General features: G+C 36.6%; 3 protein-coding genes across 3 annotated transcripts; all 3 read right to left on the minus strand.

Moving 5' to 3' along the window:
* Positions 1-1,169: 1,169 nt before the first annotated feature.
* Positions 1,170-2,312, minus strand: LOC106137482 (uncharacterized). Its single transcript, XM_060951411.1, has one exon. It carries the CDS (start codon positions 2,124-2,126, stop codon positions 1,170-1,172), a length of 957 nt encoding a protein of 318 aa, XP_060807394.1. The 5' UTR covers positions 2,127-2,312.
* Positions 2,313-8,398: 6,086 nt separating this feature from the next.
* On the minus strand, positions 8,399-13,662 carry LOC106135789 (uncharacterized). Its single transcript, XM_060951412.1, has 5 exons — positions 13,523-13,662; positions 12,479-13,066; positions 11,967-12,181; positions 10,687-11,507; positions 8,399-10,062 (listed from the first exon to the last, which is right to left on the minus strand). Exons 1-5 carry the CDS (start codon positions 13,620-13,622, stop codon positions 8,403-8,405), a joined length of 3,384 nt encoding a protein of 1,127 aa, XP_060807395.1. The 5' UTR covers positions 13,623-13,662; the 3' UTR covers positions 8,399-8,402.
* Positions 13,663-19,111: 5,449 nt separating this feature from the next.
* On the minus strand, positions 19,112-20,199 carry LOC132903351 (uncharacterized). Its single transcript, XM_060951413.1, has 3 exons — positions 19,918-20,199; positions 19,394-19,600; positions 19,112-19,242 (listed from the first exon to the last, which is right to left on the minus strand). Exons 1-3 carry the CDS (start codon positions 19,952-19,954, stop codon positions 19,112-19,114), a joined length of 375 nt encoding a protein of 124 aa, XP_060807396.1. The 5' UTR covers positions 19,955-20,199.
* Between the last annotated feature and the right edge of the window lie 185 nt (positions 20,200-20,384).

Here is a 20,384-nt window from a genome sequence, read left to right on the forward strand (position 1 = left end):
TCAATTCTATTTGTTATAACTGTCCCCTGTGTATTCAAGTGCTCAGCTAGTTTCAGACTGGTGAAAAATCTATCAGTGTACAGAACACAGTTGGTGTTGATCGTGCGGCAAAGAGTTTGAACTATACCGGCATCCAACCCAAGATTTCGCATAAGTTCTTGAGGTATGGTGTCTTTGCTGACATAAATTTCGAAATCCAGAACCAGGCCATCCCGAGCAGCCAGCACAAAGTTTTTGAGGCCAAGTGGGTTTGGTTTAGACGGAACGTATTGGCGGTACTCGCATCGTCCGGAAAAGGGAATTATCTGCTCATCTATCGACATATGTTTTGAGCGTGGTAATGTGTGACATTTCTTTAGGATTGACTCTATGAGCAGTCGTATTTTCCACAGTTTGTCGGATCTATTGGGTAGTTCTGCATTCGCGTAGTGAATAAAATTGCGAAGCTCATAGAAGCGTTGCCGGGTGATCGCCTCGCGAATAATCGGCACGCACAAATCTCTATTCCAGTAGAGCTTACCCTGAGGATACTTTAGTGTTCCCATCATCAAAAGTACACCTGAGAAGCGTATCAATTCAATAGAATTTGTATTAACTGATCTAAGGTCACGTTTTTGTGCCGAGTACAAATTTGTCTGCTCGGCTAAATGAATAAAAAAGCAAATGCTGCGAAATGTTTGAGCCAAGTGACAAATAAGTCTTCGTTTATCCAGCCAATTTTTTCTTTTAGCCATCTTTCTCTAATAAAGGTGTCATTCTCTGTCTGGCAAAAATAAACATGGGCGGTATAAAATATCCAGCTGCACTCATCGCACACATAACTGTTGTATTGCTTCCTCGTTCGCCGCGTGTAACAGATCCGACTCTTCTTTGTTCTTTTTCTGCGAGCACTTTTCCTGGGTCTGTCACCGTGGTGATACCAGTTTCGTCAGCATTGTAAATGTTGTTGGGAATAAACTTTTTCCATTAAGTCACCAAGTTTATAATAAAAATGTGTTATTTCGTCTTTGTTGAAAGCAGAAATTCTATTTAAAAAAAAAAAAAAAATTTATTTATTTTTTTCGGATAACAGGATCCATTTGTTTAGTAACAATGGTACTTATAAATATGTTAGTATAAAAACATAGACAACACAAAAAGAAATAAAAATAAAAACATAAAAAATAAAATCAGTAAATCATGTACTTGCGAGGCACTCCGTGCGGATGATCACGTACACCAATACGACAGTCTTCTATTTCCGTCATCACCCGGACGACGTGTCTCAGCAGAGGTGCATTGAGATCCTGAGCCACTATTTTCAGGATACTGTTTTCACTCCCCCGCACCCTCCTTAGCATAGATGACACTCTCTTTCTAATTATGGCATGAAACCCATCCGTTTGGGCCTGAGCAAACATACCGGAGGCGCTGCAAAAGCGAGGGAGTTTCAACATCATCCTGAAAATGTTATTATACTGTATGCGCAGTGTATTTAGCGATTTTTTAGTGTAACTAAACCAAAGGCTGCCCGTGTACATACTCTGACAGTAGGCTTTAAAGAGTGTTATTTTTACTTGGTCTGAACAACGGGCGAACCTTCTTATCAGCATATTTCCGCGAATCGCCAGAGACCTGCGCTCCCTCTCTATATCTGCATCGTCCCTAAGGTCATCAGTGAGAATATGTCCCAGGTAACGGAATTGATAAACACGCGTCAATTTCACCCCGTTTAATACGGGGGAGATGTGTTCAGGACATTTACCACCGGCCTTAAAGATCATGTACTGACTCTTCTTAACATTGTATATGAGACCATGTGCCTTGGCATATGACTCACATACCTCTAACAGCTCTGCAATGGCCCTCACAGTCGGTCCCAGCACCACCATGTCGTCTGCGTAACTAAAGTTGTTAGCATTAACACCCCCCACCCAGCATCCGACACGCCTGCTGCTAAGCTCAACTATGAGATCATTAACATACAGGTTGAAGAGTGTAGGAGACGATATCCCCCCCTGTCTCACTCCACACTCCAACCCGTATGGCTCAGAGATACTGTTCGACCATTTCACAGAATTGGTTTGGTTTGCATACCAATACCGAAACAAATTAATCAACTGAACCGGTATACCCCTGTCCCTCATTTTTCCCCAGAGCACATCGTATGAAACGAGATCGAAGGCTTTGGAGAGATCTAAGAAACAGGCGTACACCGGTGTCTTGCGGTTGGTGTAATAGTGGACGGTGTGCTTGAGAGCCAGAATTGCGCTTTCAGTGGATAGTTTCGGTCGAAAACCGAACTGGGCGTCGTGTATTTTTAGGTACTTCTGTAAACAAGAATCAAGCAAATCGTCCAATACCTTGGCCACGATAGTTGCGAGAGAGATTGGACGATAATTGTTTCTATCTGAGATGTTACCTGTCTTGTTTTTAGCTATTGGCACAACTATTGTTTTCATAAGATTAGCTGGTAGGTACGAATGTCTAAAACACATATTAAAAAACAAAGACAGGACCCTCGGCAGATGACTCCCCGCATACTTCAAATGCTCAATACTAAGTCCGTCGTGCCCCGGGGACCTGCCTCTGCACATACCCGTTATTATGTCATTTACATGACCCGCAGTAAACAAAAGCAATGGCTCAATCCCCGGGTGACTCAGAACAGCATCAAAACCTGCAGTGGATTGACCCAGAGGGGACCGCACCTGAAAATGTTCTCTGAACATGTTTGCGATCTCCTCAGCGTCGCTCTTTCCGTCTACACACACAGGCAGTCCCGGTCCCTTACCCAGTACATTTGTGGCCTTCCAAAATTTCCCAAAATTCTTATCCGCTCTTAATTTTGCTATTTTGTCCATTTTGATTTGGTCCTGATTGTTTTGGCACCATTTTAATCTACCCTTGTAAATTTTCCTAGACTCACACATTTGATCGTAAAATGGGCCTGCGGCCGGCCTATTATGGAATACCCATATGCCAAATCTGAACCGGGCCTCCCTGTGTGCGTCTCTCACATGGCTATTCCAACCACACAATACCTTATTTTTGACAACCATATTACATTTATGACGTTCTTTAGTTTTGGTTGCCGCTTCTGTTAATATGAGAACTATCTGTTCATACATCCCATCCAAGATACGTTTATGATCCGCCAAGTCACATGACCCGCTGCTACACTCCTCCAATTCCTTAGGTAAGTCAATATCTCGCAAACACGCATGGCAAAGGCTCTGGTATCTATTTATTTGTGAGTCATCCCTTTCACCCCAAATTACAGCGGAACCCGTTACGCCGCGGGTCATGAGTTTGGGGCTCACGATGTCCATATTGCATTCTACAAACAATGGTAAATGATCAGAGAGAAAGACATCCTCAAGTACACTGACCCTCACAATCGACATCATTGCTGATTGGGATACCACACTATGGTCCAGCCAACTCCTCGTCCCGTGGTAGGAGTCGGAAAAAGTATATGTTCCCGAGTCAACACCTAACATGTCTACATCCGCACAAACCCATAATCTATCCGAGCAGAAGTTATAAAGCTCAGTATAAAAATATTCATTAGGATCTGCATTAACCCATTAGAGGCCAAATAAAAACGCACATGTTAATTTTTAATTTTTCTTTATTTATTCATGAAAGAGGAGTACAAAAACAAATAAATCTGCTCGAAAATGAAAAAAAAAACATTTTTTCAGGAAATTACAGGGGTGTACCCAAATTGGCACAGTGGCCACCTAAGAGTGAAAATCAGCGAAACACGATTTTTCTATACAGAGTGTTTTCTTGCATTTTTTGCACCCCCAACGGCTTCTATTATGACAAACAACACACCGTACACGTTTCACAAGTTTTTCAGGGACGTGGTTCTTACCATCTAATTGTAACCCATCAATATTTGATGGCGAAGGACGAGTGTTTTGTTTCTGAATTGAATGCCTGAGGTAGTATCTGGCTATGTTTCGCCTAAACAACAATTGGTCCATGGGATCTTCTTTAGCAAGGACATGTAGACGCCATGCGTTTGCTATGGTCATGTCAATCATGTAGGTAAATAGAACCCACCACCATTTCTTGCCATGAATCCCAATCCTATAGAGTGATATCGACTGGTCTAATTCATCCACTCCACCCATGCCTTTATTGTAATTTTGAAAGAGATGTGGAATCGTCACCTCAGCCTTCTCCTTTTTTTCTGGACACCATCTCTTTACAAGTCCTAAAGGCTCATATGAGTCGTAATTGGTAGCCATTGTGCAAATACTGTTATCTTTCCAGCGGACCAAAAGAATTTCATTATTTTTATCAAACCTGTAGTCATATACTGCTCGTGATTTTTTCATCATTTCCTTTACAGACGATAATGGGCATTTTTTGGTACGATTTTCTCTCACAGTTCCAGTGGCCCGAAATCCTGACTGACGTAAGTCATAGAGTAGATCACAGCTGGTAAAAAAATTATCAAAAAATACTTTATGATTTGCAGCATTCGTCGTCAATTTATTGAGTAGCAATTTTACTACTCTTGTACCAAGTGGCTCAGTGGTCGGCGTGGTAGACTTTCCACAGTAAATATCAAAGCTATAACAATATCCTGAAGAACTTGCAGCAACCCAATTCTTGTAACCAAACCGAACAGGTTTGCCTCGAATAAATTGCTTGGCTGGATGATGGCCATAGTACCGAATCATTGATTCGTCGATTGAAATAAACTCGTGAAAAATACCCCACTGGTTATATTTTTTCATGAGTACTTCGGACAATTTTCGGACCTTGAACATTTTATCAGAAGTAGTCGAAGCATCATTATTGTCTACCAAATGCAAGTTTCGTTTGATTTCTCTAAATCTATTTCTTGACATCGCTTTTGACACGACTTCTACGCCAACATCTTCATCCAAAGACCAATACATGTGTTCTCGAGGTAACTTATGGTAACCTGAAAGAATGAGTATTCCAAAAAATATCCTTAGCTCTTCAGTTGTGACACAAAAGTTGTGTCTATTATTTTGGCTCGCATAAAGATTGCTAAAGTGTACAATCATCTCAAATACTTCATCATCAAAAAGCTTTTCAAAAATTTGAACAGGAGTCAAATCTTTTAGTTGCTCTTTCACATGGTTCTCACAGAGTAACCGTTCCTCAGTTTCTTCGTATTGAGTAGAATAGTTAGGAGCACACTTTCGCCAAATTGGAATATTCAAGGCTTGACGACGAGATGGTACAGTGTTTCTGGATTGCTCTGCATGTGATGTACTACCTGTGTCTTTACGTGCTTTTTTTGCAGCCAAAGGCTCATCATCACTACTGTCACCAGAGTCTGAAAGACTACCAATATTGTGAACAAATACTTCAATGTTACCAGGAACGTCATTTGGTAAGCTCGACGGCATCAAATCTTCGTCGAAACCCTCTTCTTCATCAGTAACAATACTTGGATCTGGAGGAATAATGGCTAGGTCATACTCCAAACCGTCATCACTATCCTCTATTATGTCATGAATGGCATCCTCAAGTCCTCTGTAGTTATTACTGGCGCTAAAAGTCTGTTTTCGACTCATCTTGAAGTCCTGAAATGAATATTCAATTATTGCACACTTGTAGCCACTGTACCAAAATTGGCACACCAATATTTACTTGACCGTATAATTGCATACATAAGATAAAAGTTACTAAATTTACATATAAACGTTTGTCCAATATCTTATTTTATAATAACTAAAACCACTATCACGATATCGTACATCGACCTGTCGTATAAGTAAATAATATGCACTTACCTCGATGCTTCTATAAATAGATATTTTTAATTTATGAAAACAATATCACTTTTGATGTTTTATGCTTTTATTTAATTTTTTACCATAAGCGCACTCTTTTGCCTTCACAACTACGCAACAGAACATACACTGGTGTCAACACTTTTTTTATCTACCCTCAAAAAATAAGTGTTCCCAAATTGGCACGGTGGTCAAGAATGGGTTAAAATCACCTAACAAGTAAACGGTTTCGACATTACAACTCGCCTCAATGGCACTAATTTCACCTAGTACTTCAGTAAAAATCGGCAAGTTATTATGACATCTAGTTGGCATGTAAACTGAAAATACCAGAATATCCCGTCCTCTAAGAGTAAGTTTAACCGCCGCAAGTCTTGGGCTGCTACAATCAATAACACATACCGAATCAAATATACACTTCCTATAGAGTATGGCCAGCCCACCGTAGGGTCTCCCTCTCAGTATACCAGCCGATGAATCCACAGCAGACTTACCGATGTATTCAAAGTCATTACTAACTAAACTGAGCATCGGTATATCGTGCTCTAAAAGCCAGGTCTCCTGTAGACATACCACACTAGACATCGAGCATATAGATCTAATATCCTCAATGGACCTCTTAAAAGATTTACAGTTAAAACTTGCTAAAATAAGGTTATTATTATTATTAGAACTATAATCCATAATTAAGAATCTTTTTTGACTTTAACATTGCGGTCTCCTTGTTTAGTTCCATACAAAAACTTAACAAACCGCCTAAACGTAATGCCATCTGGCCACAGAGCGCCATCTAAAAACATATCAACCCTATTCTTAGGTACAAACAATTTGTACGCATTATATTTTTTCAAAGATTTCATTTTTATCAATTTCAACGACACGCACACGTTTGTTTTTTCTTTAATATAATTAATAATGTCCTCTTCACACGTTTCTTTGCTAACATTTGAGATAAACAAAGGAATTTTCACATCCGCGGCTTTAAATTTAACATCGGGAGCGATCGCTGCGCGACCTTTTTGACCAATCAATTTATATCTTTTAGCCGATTTGGACTGAACAACCTGCCATTCATCATCACTTACTTGCACTTGCGTGCAATTTTTCACCATAAATTCACTTCTTTGATCGCTATAGCTACGCACTCCCGCACAAACACTAGAAACAGCGATATGTTCTCACTAGTTCGATTCAGTAGTTCGATCGTCGAACTAGTGAGAATTTTTTTTCTCATTTGTTCGACCGTCGAACTAGTGAGAATGTTTGTTCTCACTAGTTCGATCCGTTAACTTATTATTATTATTAATCGAGAAGCAAAGAACATTAAGTACCGATATAATAGATATTGGTCACAAATACATACATTGTATAGGTAATTATAAAATGAAAATCTTTTAGGTATATTTTGTAGGTATAATTATTATTTAAGTATTATTATAATATAGTAAACGTCAAAATCACAATGTTGCATAATTAGATTATTTATTGTAAACATAATATTTAGGAACAACTATAGGTATTGTCTTTGGCCAAATACGTAGATGAAAAATATTTTTCTGTCTTGCTTGTCTCAACAAGCTTAATCAGAAACTAAAAAGAAACTAAAAAAATGCCAAAAATGCTTCAAAATTACAAATGTACAAAATTAGGTATAGGTATAGACATAACATTCATAAACATAACTTTGATAAAATATACATGATTAAATATATTTTTCTCTGTCTTACTTATCTCAATAAGCAGAGAGCGAAAAAACTTTGAATTTGTGTATTCCACCAAAGGATATATGTATATTGAACATTATATTAGGTACATTGGTTACGAAATCAAAAAAATAATGTAATAATCAAATACTCAATTATTTTGTCACATTGAATCTCAATGTAACTATAATTATCGCATCTTTTCTAAAAAGTGCCCTACACCAATTTCTCCGCATATTAATTGCATTTGAGCATCAATAATGTAATCGTCATTGAATAAATCAGTTTTTCTCCTTTTACAACGTTTGTTTGATGTTGAAGGTCTCTGAAGAATGTCATTTTGATATGAAGACAATAAGGAATCGTCCCGTAAAATATGTAATATTTGCAATAGGTTTACATGCCCTTTCGTTACAAGGTTATTTATTTTATGGTGCCATCAAAGAGTAAAGTAATACTGTAGGAAAAGAGAGCCCTCTCGCGTTGATTTTTTGCTTCACGATTGAAGAGAGGCGCCCTCTGAACGTTGTCCCCTGAACTAAAGCTCCGTTGATATACCTATACATGCCTACCTATAGTATTGGTATATTTATTTATACAGGTACCTATACTTATAGGTATGTTTTGAATTTGTGAAAACTTTTCTGCAGTGAAAGTTCGAACAGTATTTGCGTTCTTATCGACAATTTTCGTTAACTTTCACAAATTTGTACAATATTTATATTTTTGAAAGTTAACGAAAATTGTCGATAGGAACGCAAACACTGTTCGAACTTCCACTGCTGAACTTTCTGTGTTATTATCCTGTTTAGGTATTTCAAAAAAGTTTAATATGAAATACTTAAATAGGACAATAACACAGACAAAAGTAAAAAACAATGTTAATAGGTTCTGTTGAACAAGAAAAAATAAAACAAGTTAACACCATTAATCATTTTTTATTTTTATAATGTTTGTGTTTATCGTAGTACAATTGTGCAGCTGTTTTAATTTCGTCCTCCCCTTCATATTTTATTTTACCACTCAAAATTCGGTTGACTGAGCGACACCAACTGTGTAACACTACGTTGAGGGTAATATTAGTGAAATATTCTTTTAAAACTTCGTTGTGCCTCTGACATTTAAATGGGAAATTAACTAATAAGTTAATAAAAGCACATATATTTTTTTTTACATTTGTTTTTGGTGCGTCTTTTTTCAAAAATGATATTATTATATTTTGTATTTCATGGAAGCAATGTTCTGTATATTTGTTGGGGTAACAAAGCCATTTCTTGTTGGCATATTCTTTTGCTTTTATGAATGCATTACTTTCGTTATCATTTTTGTTATCAAGTAAGTCTTCTTTACATTGTTTACAGCCTTTTGCAACATTTTTTAAGCATTTAGTCAAGACCCATCCACATACATAATTTCTTTGACCTGCGTCTATTTCATTATTAAAATCGACTACATCAAAAATATCTTCATTACAAAATACATTTCCTTCATGAGTAGGAACATCAGAAGTTTCAATGATTTCTTTATCTAAAAAAAAATGTAATGACTGCAGACATTTGTTATTGTCTTCTTCACAGTTAGATCGATTAGAATGAGGAGAGTTATAATTATTTAATAAAAGCGCCTTAAATGCTCCTTGAAAGGCAACTGAATTAGGAGCATTATTTCTTCCTCCGAAACTTCTGACATTCCCAAAAAAGTTTTCTGCTGGGTCCTGATTAAAATTACGAGTAAACAATGTATCAAAACCATACTTTTTAGACAAAACATCCCAAATTGCTTCCATGCCCTCAATCGTTTTTATAAAATTTGTGACAGATGGTACCACTTTTTCAGTCAATCTAATTTTGTTTCCAACAAATTTCTTTTCTCTAAATCTAATAGTCTTCAAAATTTGTTTTGCATTTCTCCACAATTGGTGATGACAAGAATTTCGCCTGACAGCACCTTTATATTTTTTACCATTAATAGGATTAAAAGAGTTTACATTAAGGCTGTCAAACAAATTGTCCAATAATAAGGTAATTTTAATTAATTGCTTACATTCAATCGGCAAATTGCCCCTACCGGTTAAATGTTCTGCAGCCACAGCAACGCTGTGGCTAAATATTTGTGTTGCGCATTTTACCCGCATTTTATTTATTTTTTCTGGGTTAATGTGCTCTTCCGTAATTTTATCTAATAACCTCAATTCCCCATAAGAAGTGTCTGCTGCATATAATTTTTGAAAATACTCCCACTTTACTACATATATTTCATTATCCACTTCATATGACATGTCTTTATTTAATAAATTGTTTCGAATACCTTTAATTAGGTGAGGGACATCATATAGTGGTATAATGTTCCGTTTATTAACGCGTATAACGTCATGGCGCCACTCTTTACCATTTTTTAAAAATAAAGCTTTTGTATCACTAACCATGTCTGATATTGCACTTACATTAACTGTGCTTTGGTCACATACGGTATTTATTACAATTAAGCCTGCATTTTGGCAATTGATAATTACCTCTTTAATAACAGTTTTTAATTCTAATTTATTTAATTTTGTCGTAAAATAATACGCAACTGGTTGTTTAACACTCTCCCTGCCGGTAAAGTATAATGATATTTTAGTTCAGGAGGCCACGGGGTCGCCGGCGTACCCCAAGTTTTTGCAATAAATAGGCCGAGAATTACAAGATAAAATGGTTCCAGGAAGCCATGGGGTCTGCCGGCGGGACCAACAAAAATTGTTTCAGTACGCCGTGGGATCCGCCTTGACCTCCCAAATTCAAACAGATTTTGTACCTGCTGGCTGGCTAATACGGAAAATTCAATATGTGTTATGGCGTCAGCGTGAACTTAACTACAAATAAAAAAAAAAAGCAAGTCAGTAGGATCAATAATATGTTTTTTATGAGACTGAGAAAATTATAAATAAAAACAGCATAAGTAGAGTATTTATGTATTTATTTGTGTTAGTTATTATAAAAAGTTTGAAAAACACATAATAATGTTCAAAAAATTACTTTTTCGTGTGTATTGTCGCGAAACACTCTGCGCAAACACTGGGTTTAGTGGGGCATAAAAGGCAGACAGTGTTTGTCTTTTTGGTTAGCTTTTTGGCTTCAACACTTGTTTTACCTTGCAAGCGCAGTAGTTGGTAACAATGAATACATTTACGCCGTATGATCCGATTACGATGGTCAGCTATAGGATTTTTCCCAAACTTATGCTCTACTGCTTCGCGATTCTCTGCAACGTTGGTGCTTTCCTGATATAAACCCAATAACTGTATGCTTAGTTGTTCTCTGAATTTTGTTATAGTGTAGCGTTTGGATTTCACTCTTTTATGTGCCGTGTAAACAAGAAAAGCATTTATGACAGATGTGTTCAGTATCAATTCTACTGCGAGTTTTTGGAACCAACGAATGCTACGTCGTGATGGGTTGCAGTAGCTTCCCATCTGATCAGAAAGGTCAATTGAGCATTTGTGCTTATTGTAGTCCGCAATTGCTATAGGTTTCAGAGAACATTTATTTTTGTTGCGCTTGCTTGTAACAGTGACAAATCCCACTTTGTGTTTAGTAGACAAGGCCAAGACTTCTCTCTTATCCTTCCACTTAAATACCAAAATCCCCTTTTCGTTTTCCATCGCAACCAATTCTCCCTTCTTCAATTTCTCGCCTACTACATTCTTGGGTAACCCTTTCCGGTTTTTTCTGACGGTGCCTATCAAATGCGTGGAATGTTGTAATAGAGACTCGGCCAAATCTACGCTCGTATAATAGTTATCAGTAATGATGCTTCGGCCAGCATCTAAGAACTTAGTGCTCAATTCCATCACCACGTTTTTGGATAAATTCTGTTGGCGCTCAGGACCCTTTTTGCCTTCGTATACAATTAAATCAAACGTATAACCGTCGTCTCCACATATTTTAAAAAGCTTGATACCGTATTTGTGCCTTTTACCTGGTATATATTGCATGAACTTTATACGCCCACGGAACGCAACCATGGTCTCATCGACTGTCAGGTATTCATCAGGAGTCTTAAAATTTTGGTATTTGGTTGTGATCAACTGAACTAAACGCCTTATTTTGATCAACTTATCTGTGCGTGATGTCTCGGCAAAAAAGGTATCTTCGAAATGCCAACAACGCAGTAACAATTCGAAACGATTTCGGCTCATAGTAGATCCAGCCACTTTATTTTCATATAGCGGGTTACGACTCCAGTAATCTGCAATTTTAGGCAGCTTTTTCAGGCCCATCCACATCAATAAGCCAATAAATTTTTTCATTTCTTGTTGATCACAATCTTTCCAGTCATTCAGTCTACTCGAACGTCGCAAAGTTGTAGTTATTTTGGTCTTTACTGCATAACAATTAGTCATTGTCACCATCAAGTTGATAATCTCTTCGTCAACAAACAAAAGAAAATAATCCAATTCAGTCTCACACAATTGGGGGATGTTTTTCACACCAGGAGTGCCAGTAAAAGGAAATACTTGCTGACGGGTTCCAGTTGGCGGGTACCAGCAACTTGCGTTACTCGACGTCTGCGCACGTTGAACTGGACGTTGAGATGAGCCGGCGCCAGCGCCGCGGTTCGGCGGCGTCATAGTATCACCATCGGAGTTAGCATTACTGTTACTCGTCGATTCATCGTCGTCCGAAGTTAATTCACTATCGTCCGACTCGGGTATAAAGTCGGGATCGAAATCTGAGTCGTCGGACATTATCAAAAGAAGATCGAGTTTCGCGATCGATGTAAAAACGCGGGAAAAACGCACACGACAGGCCGTGGGGGCGGCCGGCGGCTAACTGTCATAATAAAAGGGTGGCGTGCTAATGAATAACTATACAAATTGTGCGTGGCGTGCGGAAAGAAAATAATTGGGGGCTACCGGCGGACCCCATGGCCTCCTAACTAAAAAGTTACAAAAGTGCTTTGGCTTGCGGAACAAGAATTAGTGGGGGTCGCCGGCGGATCCCATGGCAGGGAGAGTGTTAAAATTACTTTTGATGCCCTTAATCATGAATACCAGAGCATGGTCAGCGAATTCAGTCGTTTTATTAGTGGAAAACCCTTCCAAACTATCTTTGTGTGCATCATACGACACTTGTGGTGTTAATGACATCTCATCGAAAATTAAACTGCAAAGACGGTCATTTACTGGTATATCCAGTACAGTAGCTTTGAGTTTTTTAAAAATTATGGGGTTGATCCCCGGACATACTTTTATTTGGCTAATTAATCGTTGCATAGCCTTTATGGATGGCAAAGTAAAATATTTATGTAAAAGTTTATAGCATTTCGGACTCTTTTTAAACAATGACAAACATAGAACTTTTTCTTCAATAGTGAAACGCCTTCCTTTTGATTTTTTAACATTTTGCAATTGCATATGCATAAATAGTTGCGATGTTGACGACATTTTTTCTGCCACTTGTTGAAATGCAGTGTTCTCAGCAAGTTTTTCTGCATTAGCCAATCTCGCCTTGAAAGTTGTTGTTTTCTTACGCAAGCGTGATATTTCCAAGCGCAGCATACGGATGTCTTTTTGAAAAACTTTTGAAGTTCGTCGAACAGATTCCTTCAATGGTACTGAAAAGAACCAATGTGTTAAAATTAAAGTCTTAGTCTCGTTCAAAATTCTAGTAGTTTAAAGCTTTGACAAATCATATACATTAGATAAAAAAATTCGACGACCTCCATGGCGTAACGGAATCATGGTCGGGCAATGATGGAAAATGAACTTGATCTGATTGATCTAGGTCTTGGATGGGTATTTTTATATGTATATGTTATGAAATATAGTATTGTTGAGTTAGAATCCCATAACACAAGTCTCGAACTTACATTGGGGCTTACTGAATTTGTGTGATTTGACTGTGTATATTTTATTCAATTTTTTTTTTTTCAATTGAACATTGAAAAGAGCCTGTCATTGCCTTTTTTCAGAATAAATATTTGAATTAAATCAAATATAACTTGCGTGACTTGATGATAAACATGGAACTATTATAAAAGATGTAAAAATATATAAATCATATTACATACCTTTTCTGGAGTCATCTCTACTTTTGCTGATAACACTATAATTGTGTTCTGTTTGAACATACTCCGCTATAGAAAATTGATGGCGGGAGCCTGAAAACATAATTAAATGGTTGTAATATTAAAAAAATAAACTATTTAATAAATATATACAACGTGTAACGGAAAGGGGGTTATCATAAAAAGTGGGTGGATACTATACCTTAAATAGATTCTTCCTACTGCTACTGCTGGTCCTTATCACCATGTTCATAAATGCATGTCAATAAAATTTCGCAATAAAATGTATTTATTTAAATGTAAACAAACGTGGCAAATCACTATTGGGTCAACATCCCCAATTCAAAACAACACACACACTAAGACACTATCGATGTACACTAAAACACTAACTCCTCACTCGTCATTTTCTCCTGGTAACGTCGGCGACCTAAGTCGTAGGTAGCCGCTTTGTCGGCGGCTCGGCGCCGTCAAAGAGATCGCGGCAAGGCGGCGAACGTTTGACGAAGATTCTAAAACAAACAAATAAGACTCGTTTACTTAATCAATAAGAATCATTTTGCTTTGACAGAGGTACGTCGTTTAAGACATTCAATCGATTTGAAAATATTCGCATGAAATGCAAAAGAAATAATAATTACCTACATACATAAAACCACGACTTTTTCCCGGAGGGATAGACAGAGACTACATCTTTCCACGATCTCTGCATACTTTCTTCGCTTCATCCACATTCATAACTCTTCATGCAAGCTAATTAATAATTACCTACATTACAAAATAAATTGGTAACTAAGTCAAAGAAAGATTGAAAACCTACAACCTTTCAAAGAAAGGGTTCAAAACGTCGACCTCCTTCTTGGATGCACAAGTCAGCTCTCCGGTAAATGGAAACCCAGACATTGCGAAGCATTCCTGGCGTTACAGTATCGCATGCGGTTTGATGCGGGCAACCATTTCTTCGCTCGAAGGGGAATCCGACGACTTTATTTTTAATGTATCCCCAGAAAAAAAGTCAAGTGGTGTGAGTTCTGGAGACCGCGGAGGCAATGCGATACGTCCTCCTCGTCCAATCCATTGCGGGAACCGGGCATTGAGGTGGCTGCGCACATCACGGGCGAAGTGAGCTGGAGCGCCACCATGTTGGAATATTAGGTTGTTTTCCATCACGAGATCCACGTAACTTCTCACTGGTATTACTGTTCCTCATTTAAGTAATTTTCTAGGAAATTTAGGCTGTTAGGCAAAAAATATGGTTCAACGACAACATCTCCGACTATTCCAGCATCCAGCCAACACATTTATCCGCCACTGGTACTGGAAAGATGACTCCGTAAAAACATGTGGATTGGTAGCTAGAGGTATGCGACCAATAATGTTCATTGTAGTCGTAATAATATTCTGAATTACTCAAAGAAATCACGAAAGAGAACACGTGTACGAAAAAGTCAAAACACAAACAATGTTGTCACCAGTGCTGCCAGACCAAAAATCCGATTGAGCGCTGTAAGATGTAAAAAAGCGCTCGATTTCTCGGAAATTGTGCTTTAAAAAAGCGCTAGATATCGCACTAAAAGAACAATTTTTCTTGAATGAAATAAAGCAAACAAACAAAAAAACACTCTATTGGGCTTTAAAATAACTGATGCTGATAGAGCCATAGAGTTTTTTAATATGTCATGATGTAAATTAAAAAAAACACCAGATTATCCGCTAGGTGCCATAATTCTGTAAAGCGCACCAAACACATAAAAAAAGCGCTAGATCTAGCGCCCAAAGCGTTAAAATGGCAGCACTGGTTGTCACGCAAACGGATAGCGAACGACTGATTGACTTCTCAAATAATTGTACATTTCCGCTTCCCGATTCTGGCATCCTAGTACAGGGGAGACACGGGCAAAGTCGACCACGGTCACGTTAACCGGCTATTTTTGTAAACAAAGGTGAAATAAAATTATTTTAGTACAAATATGTTTTGTCCCTTTGATTCAATATCTTATTAATTTTACCATAATAAACGGGTTAAAAACAGTATTATTTGATTTCAAAATTTTACCATACTTACTACCACTCTTACCAATAGGAAAAAGTGGCATGTACAAAACGTGTTTCCTAGGTTGACTAAATGTTGACAACTTTTTTATGAATGCGGCGATAAAATTAAACAAAGTAAAAGTTTACTAATCACAAACGTAAATAATCAGGTGGGATCATCATTTTACCCTCACTTACCCTAAAGCGGAAAAAAGGATACGTGTACATCACCTGTCTCGCGGCGTAGCGCCATTGGGCGGCGCTTAGTGTACTAGACAGTGAACCCATTGACTGCGCACACACACACTCTCAAATTTGAATATTGACCTTGAATTAGTCGAATTTAAGAACGAGAGACAAGTACTCTATCTAGTCTTGCCTTCTCGTTTTGGTAAATTAGGGGCCCGTTTTCATTTATTTTTAAGTAGATAAATTAAACCTCTTGCGTATCCATGAAATCCTGGTAGCTAAATGATTAATTCCTTTATTTTATTCGGAGATGTTTTTACCCATGATGCAAAAAAGAGCAGTGTTGTTGATTCAGATGACGCAGAGAGACTGCCGTGCCGTCTGACGTCCGCAAGGATCAGAGACTTAAAAGAAAACATGTTTCCCTTCACGAACATTTCTTTCTTCCCAGACTTTTAACAACCTATGTAAACGTCATTTAAGTACTAGATCATTAGTAATAGTTTTATTAATTTATGACGATATTCGTTAATCGGCTTCTTAAAATATGAAAAAGAATTTCGTTCGTAATAGAAAATTTCTTAAAATATCCGGAACCCATTTTAATACATTATTAATCGACCTTGCTCTTTGCTCCTTGCAAAGAAAAGTCACGCCTATTTCAGGGTTCATTTGGAAAATTTTAGTTAAAACCAACAACAATAGTTTGCTCGGATTTTGTGATTCAATAATAGTTTGATTATTTCTCTTTTTAATTATTATTTCTTTAAAAAATATTTCTTTCATATTTAAGTTTTTCATAATGTTACAAACACGTTCTCTGGTAACTACTACATTGATATTATTCAGTACGCTTAGTTCGTTGTTTTACTTTTACTTTATTACTGTAAAAACGCCAGTCCGGTATTTTAGTTGCTTCAATTAATCTGCTAAAATAATTGATGAGAAACTGTTAGTCAGTTTTCTTTTTTGCCATGAGATTGAAGAGTCATATGAAACACTGATATCCCTTTAATTCGCAACGTTAGATATACATAACACACACATTTCGAAAATTCTACCTTCAAAACAATATCAAGTCTACAGCGGTTTTTTCGATAAGTTAGTTAAAGACATCACTACCCACCCATAGCAAAATATAAAACGTTATTTTGTTGTAAATTTTGAAATTGAGGTACAAAATAGCGTCCCGACCACGAACTGCTCCCGCGCACAAGGTAAGAAATATTATTTTTATTTAATTAAAAGCATGATTTTTCGTTATATTTTACATTAAATATGTTTTTATGTTTGCATTCTACAATTATTAGTACAAAATATTACTAACAAAGTCATTTTGTGTTTTCTATAACATGTAAAAGTGGAATGTTAGCTATAATTAACATTGCGAAGCTAACGGTGATTGAGGCGAAGTTACGAATGTTAACAATAACTAACATTGCGAAATGATGAGCAATATATTTAGGCTTTTTTATTTTAAATAACCATGGTGTTGGAGGGTGTTTGCATGAATGGTGGCTTGATTTTGTTCTAGCATAAGTTGCGGTTAGAGCGCGTGAAGAAGATTCTGGTCCTCATCTCTCTGGATAGCAGTATATCAGACGGTGACAAAGAGATAGTAAAAGACGAAACTGTTTATAGTTCTGCACTTCCCTCTCTAGATTCCTCTTTGGAGCGTCTGAATATTATAGACGAGTTACATGATGATACGCTTTTGCCTGAAGACCATACCATCCACTCCGTCTATTTCCGAAGTTCTCGCATCACATAATTTACCACAAGATTTGCCTGCCATTCAATCAATATCATCTGTCTTGTCCGTTCCAACAACTCCTGAAGCTTCAAGTGTGCCCAAGATAACTCGTTCAAGAAAGAGACCTTTACCAACCTTGTTGATAAAAAAAAGACAGCATTCATTAAAAAAAACCCCTTGAATTTTGAATGGGAAGGCGGCAGATTTAAATAACCTGCAATTTGGGATGAAATAACTTTTATTAAATTTGGCTCTGAATCAAAGTCGCCATCTGAATACTTTTTCGATTTCTTTAATGAAGATGTTATAAAAATAATTATAGAAAACACAAATTTATATGCCGTTCAAAAATTTCTAAAAAGTATCAATTTAAATTTGAGTTTAATGCGTTACGAACAGATACGTCAATTTTTACACTTTGTCGACAATACCCAACCAAATGATGATCGTTATTTCAAAGATCGGCCGATTTTTTAAGTAATACGTCAAAATTGTCTTAAAATAGAAGAAGAACATTGGTACAGTGTTGATGAAATGATGGTGCCCTATAAAGGAACCAAAGCAAAAAAGCAAAGAAGTGGGGTTTTAAAATATTTGTCAGGGCAGAAGTATCTGGTAGGTAAAAAAAATCAAAAGCCGACGGGACCGAGGCCTTCTGATGCGATTCGCCGTGACCACGTGGGTCACATGCCTGACTTCATAGCAACTCCAGGCAGATGCAAATTTTGTAAGAATGGCATGACAACTGTTAATGTTCTAAATGTTATTTGAGATTATGTTTTGAGAAAAAATGCAACTGTTTTAAAAATTTTCATGATCAATAATATTTTTTGGTTCATGACAGTTTTTAAAAGAGTTCCATTAAACCATTCTATATTTTTGAAGATATAATAATAATAATTGTTTAAAAAAACTCAATAGAAATTTTATTTTTATTTTCCTGTAGCTTTCGCATTGTTAAAAATACATAACGGTATTTTTGAACACTTAAATGCAGGCCACTTCGCAATGTTACGTATTTTAAACATCCATTTATTAAAAAAATATATATAATTAAATTTTTTAAATATTTTTTAGATTTAGTATATTACATTACTAAATCAAATATTAAAAAAAATATAACAATTTTTAATACAATTCTTGTTGCGAACTAAAGGGATATTCAAACAGCCTTCAGTGTAAAGTTGTAATTTTAATGAGATAAAGTAAAAAATCAAGTTTCGCAGGTGGAACTCGTCAGCTAAATAGTAAAAAGTAAAGAAAAAAGCAGAAACACTTAGTTAAGAAAAACAAAAAAAAAAGATATCCGGAACCCTGGCTCTAAAATACTATTTTAAAGTACCAGGAGTACAGACGGGAGGCGTCGACATTAGGCCAGCGGGCCAATGCGTGTGATCGTTAAGATGCTATTGACCTCACAGCTGTTTATTGCTGTAGTGTTGTGCAAGTTTTAATAAAATAACATAAAATGAAATAAAATCGGCTGTAAAAAATTAAAATTTCAAAATAAAAAATTTACTTTTAGGGTTTTGCGTGGCACCAGGCTGTTTGTTACCGGTAACTCGTTTGGTGTACTCGATATGATAACCCCCTTTCCGTTACACATTGTATACAACTTATATTAATTTATTACCTATGTTATCAGGTAACAATATTTCGCTATGAGTAGTAGTACTGCAAAGTGTGGGTGTTGTCTCTTCTACAGTAACTTGATCACTTGCACTTTCACTCTCATTCATTGGTGTCCCTAAAAAGTAAAAGAAACAAATTAAGCACTTGCTCCGATCTTGTAATCTGAATTCGGAATGGATTAAATGGTCTCAAATAGATGATCGGATTCTCTTTATCATTTTAGAACTAGAAATATCAAAGTACATTATAATTGAGTTGAAACTGACCCGATAAATAAAGTGAAGGTATTGCTGAATTGTTTAAGCGATGGTTCCTGTTTTTGTCGTTTTGCGTGAAGTGTTTATCGCAAACCATCTTCTTCTTAAAATGCTCAAAATCAGTTTCCGTTACAAGTTTTCCACCAACCAGAGTGACCCATGCCTTGAAACGATCAGGATATTTTTTTGCATCTGGAAAACGATGCATTATTGTACCTGAAAATATTAAACAGTGATTGGTTATTATAATATCATCATTGAATAACATTTGTACATTTGACTGAAACGAGAACACAGAAACTTTTTTTTCATAAATTTTTATAAGTAACCTAACTCATCAACTAATATTGTGTGACAAAAACTAAGAAGTAAGTACCCTTTGTGCTCTGGGTTTTATTATGGTTATAATAATGGTTATCAATCTTCTAAATTTCATAGCAGGTATAGCGTAAAAAGATAACATGTACATAGAACTTGTTTTTGGTTTGGGACAGGTAATGCACAAATCTTGTCTAATGTGTGTTTGAACTTACCCTTGGACGAACACCCAAATGCACAGAGTCTAGGCATATTGAAATACACTAGAAAAACACTAAAAATAAATGAAAAGCGTCTTTATCGCAAACGTCCTATCGTTATTTAGTTTTAGCACTAACACAAAACCTCTCGGAAATTCTCGACGGTAAGGCGAAGGAACACTGAGGGCTCGACTTGACGCTCTTACCGGAGTTAAAAAAACGAAATAAATGAAGAATACACAAAAATACTATTGAAAAGCGCATACGCACAGAACAGTAGCCATTTTGTGAACACTTTAGGGACATCCCCCATGTTATGCTCGAGATCAACTCGATTACAGTTATAAAAAATCGATTTGTTTATTTTTTGTTTAGTCATATTCTTAGAAATAAAACATCAAATTTATATTATTGTGATATATATATTATGTTTAAATTATTTTATTTATATTTAATACAGCAGAAAAGCAACCAAAAATTAT

The sequence above is a fragment of the Amyelois transitella genome, chromosome 24, assembly GCF_032362555.1.
Source record: "Amyelois transitella isolate CPQ chromosome 24, ilAmyTran1.1, whole genome shotgun sequence".
Taxonomy (NCBI): Eukaryota; Metazoa; Arthropoda; class Insecta; order Lepidoptera; family Pyralidae; genus Amyelois; species Amyelois transitella.

What these genes read in the sequence shown, in the direction of transcription:
- LOC106137482 (XM_060951411.1), bottom strand. Translation starts at nt 2,126, where the DNA reads ATGAGGGACAGGGGTATACCGGTTCAGTTGATTAATTTGTTTCGGTAT.
- LOC106135789 (XM_060951412.1), bottom strand. Translation starts at nt 13,622, where the DNA reads ATGTTTTCAGGCTCCCGCCATCAATTTTCTATAGCGGAGTATGTTCAA. An exon ending in CATGATTAAGGGCATCAAAA is followed by an intron (nt 12,182 to 12,478) that starts GTAATTTTAACA and finishes CCGACGACTCAG; the next exon opens with ATTTCGATCCCGACTTTATA. An exon ending in CGCGAAGCAGTAGAGCATAA is followed by an intron (nt 10,063 to 10,686) that starts GTTTGGGAAAAA and finishes CTTTACCGGCAG; the next exon opens with GGAGAGTGTTAAACAACCAG.
- LOC132903351 (XM_060951413.1), bottom strand. Translation starts at nt 19,954, where the DNA reads ATGCCTAGACTCTGTGCATTTGGGTGTTCGTCCAAGG. An exon ending in ATTTGGGTGTTCGTCCAAGG is followed by an intron (nt 19,601 to 19,917) that starts GTAAGTTCAAAC and finishes TAATATTTTCAG; the next exon opens with GTACAATAATGCATCGTTTT. An exon ending in ACCTTCACTTTATTTATCGG is followed by an intron (nt 19,243 to 19,393) that starts GTCAGTTTCAAC and finishes TTTACTTTTTAG; the next exon opens with GGACACCAATGAATGAGAGT.